Genomic DNA, 1,997 nt, shown 5'->3' with positions numbered 1-1,997 from the left:
CTTTGAATAAACTTAAAATAATTTATCAAGAATATCCATATTTTTCAGATATTTTCTTTCATATTTAGACTGCATTTTAGACAATGAAAAACAAATTAATAATTTATTAAAACCAATAATTAAAATAAACACAACATTGTAAACATCAGAAAGAATAAAATGCTATTTTTCTATTTCTCGGGGGAGGTGTAGTCTGGCTGTGGGGTTGGAACTGCTGTTGGATTGAAATCAGCAGCTGATCATGAGGGGCAGGAATAGCAGCTCAGTATAGGAGAGACTCCAATTGATGATCACAGGTGACAGGGCCATTCTCTAAATAGGAAGGCCCACTGTAGCAAGCAGGAGATGACAGACAGATACATTGTATCTACAGACACAGGGAGACACAGGTTCCACAGCTGCTATCAGCTGTGCTGGCTGAACTGCTGCTGCCACATATGGCTGCAACTATTCATAAACCCCAGAACCTTCTGGAGGTTTCTATGCCCTACAGCTCTGGGGCACAAGTTGGTTCTGGCTCCAGAGTGGTTCTTTTCTTTGCTGATTTACACCCATTCAATCTCTAGATTTGAAGAAGTATGTCTCCCCAGATCTGAGTCTTCCTCATCTTTGACCTGGGAATCCTTGGCATGTTCTTCCTCCAACTGTGTCAGCAGCTTCTTGACGTGAACACTAAGATCACAGTGGGGCATGTACACACTCAAGTAGGCCTTCAAGTATTTCAGAGGCAACAGATCTGATGTGTCACAAAAGTCCTCAGGGTTCTTGTCTATCCATGTTTCCAGGAAGCTACAGAGGGTGTTCTTTACTTGTTCATCCTCCTCAGAATCAGCTGTGAAGTATGAATACCTAGAGAAGACCAGACAGAATGTTACCTGTAAAGTGGCAGGCCCCTCTCCTAATAAGAGCAATTCTGTCTGCTCTCAGAATTATTAGTTAATGTGTATCCAATAGGTGCTTTCAATGTATCTGTGCAAAGTTTGTACACACACATCCCTATGCAGACATATCCTTGTTACATGTATTATTGGAATATCCTTTATGGATCTCCACATGGTCATGTCTCTACTGCATACTCCAATATGTGTAGAACCTACTTTATATAGAGAGAAGTGCATTCACCAAGGGCTCAAAAACATTGACTGAGGGATTAAGTGCGTTTTCAAGCTAGAAGAGTTGGCTGTATTCATTTTCTGGTCTCAACTCTAGACATCCCAATCACATGGGCCATGCATCCGAGAAGAAATTTTTGAATGCATGCTACTGTATCTTGACAATTCTGGAGAAAATGAAAAGACTGAGACAGAGCCAGATCCGGGGATGGAGATGGAGAAGAAGCAGAGAGAGATAGGGATAGAGACAGAGGAGAAAAGGAGAGGAAGAGAGAGACAGAGAGGCAGAGACGGAGAGACACAGAGAGACAGAGACAGAGAGAGAAAGACAGAGAGAGAAATTCCTAGAAATGACTGGAGGATTTGAGAACTATGGGCATGGAGAAGAGCCTCACCTCAGGAACAGCAGATCCAGTACCTGTAGGGTGGTGGCAAATCTTCTGTATGTGGACAGAAAGGCAGGGACAAAGCTGGGGTCCCCTTTCTGCAGAGAAGGCACCAAGTTGTTCACCAGCTTAACCACAGTCCCTGAACTGATGTCTGAGTCTCTACAGGGCTTTCTCATGTCCTGTGTGTCAGAAGAGCTCTTCCCCTGAGGAAAGATCGAGGTCAAAGTTTCAAATCTGCAACATTCTGATTGGTTCTCCTCATTCCAAGGTTCCCTGAATTATTTCTATGCCCAAAACCCAGAGACAACAGAGTGGTTACCTGGTCTATGTGGTCCTGTCCTTGGCTGGCTTTGGTCAAAATTTTTCCCCTTTGGGAAAATGGCCACAGTCGTTGAAGACAAGAGCGAAACCTGTGCCTCCAGACACCTACATGGCCTTCCCTGTTGTCTTTCTTGAGGCCTGAACCTCGAGTAGTCCGAAGACGGAAAGAGAACAT

At 43.7% G+C, this 1,997-nt stretch overlaps 1 protein-coding gene across 1 annotated transcript; it reads right to left on the bottom strand.

Annotated features, from left to right (window-relative positions):
• Window positions 1–545: 545 nt before the first annotated feature.
• On the bottom strand, window positions 546–1,997 carry LOC116914952 (ral guanine nucleotide dissociation stimulator-like). Its single transcript, XM_032919371.1, has 3 exons — window positions 1,821–1,997; window positions 1,508–1,704; window positions 546–849 (listed from the first exon to the last, which is right to left on the bottom strand). Exons 1-3 carry the CDS (start codon window positions 1,995–1,997, stop codon window positions 546–548), a joined length of 678 nt encoding a protein of 225 aa, XP_032775262.1.

Source organism: Rattus rattus, chromosome 13, assembly GCF_011064425.1.
Source record: "Rattus rattus isolate New Zealand chromosome 13, Rrattus_CSIRO_v1, whole genome shotgun sequence".
In the NCBI taxonomy this organism is placed as follows: domain Eukaryota; kingdom Metazoa; phylum Chordata; class Mammalia; order Rodentia; family Muridae; genus Rattus; species Rattus rattus.
The sequence above is the reverse complement of the archived record's forward strand: the minus strand, read 5'-3'. Positions and strand labels throughout refer to the sequence as shown.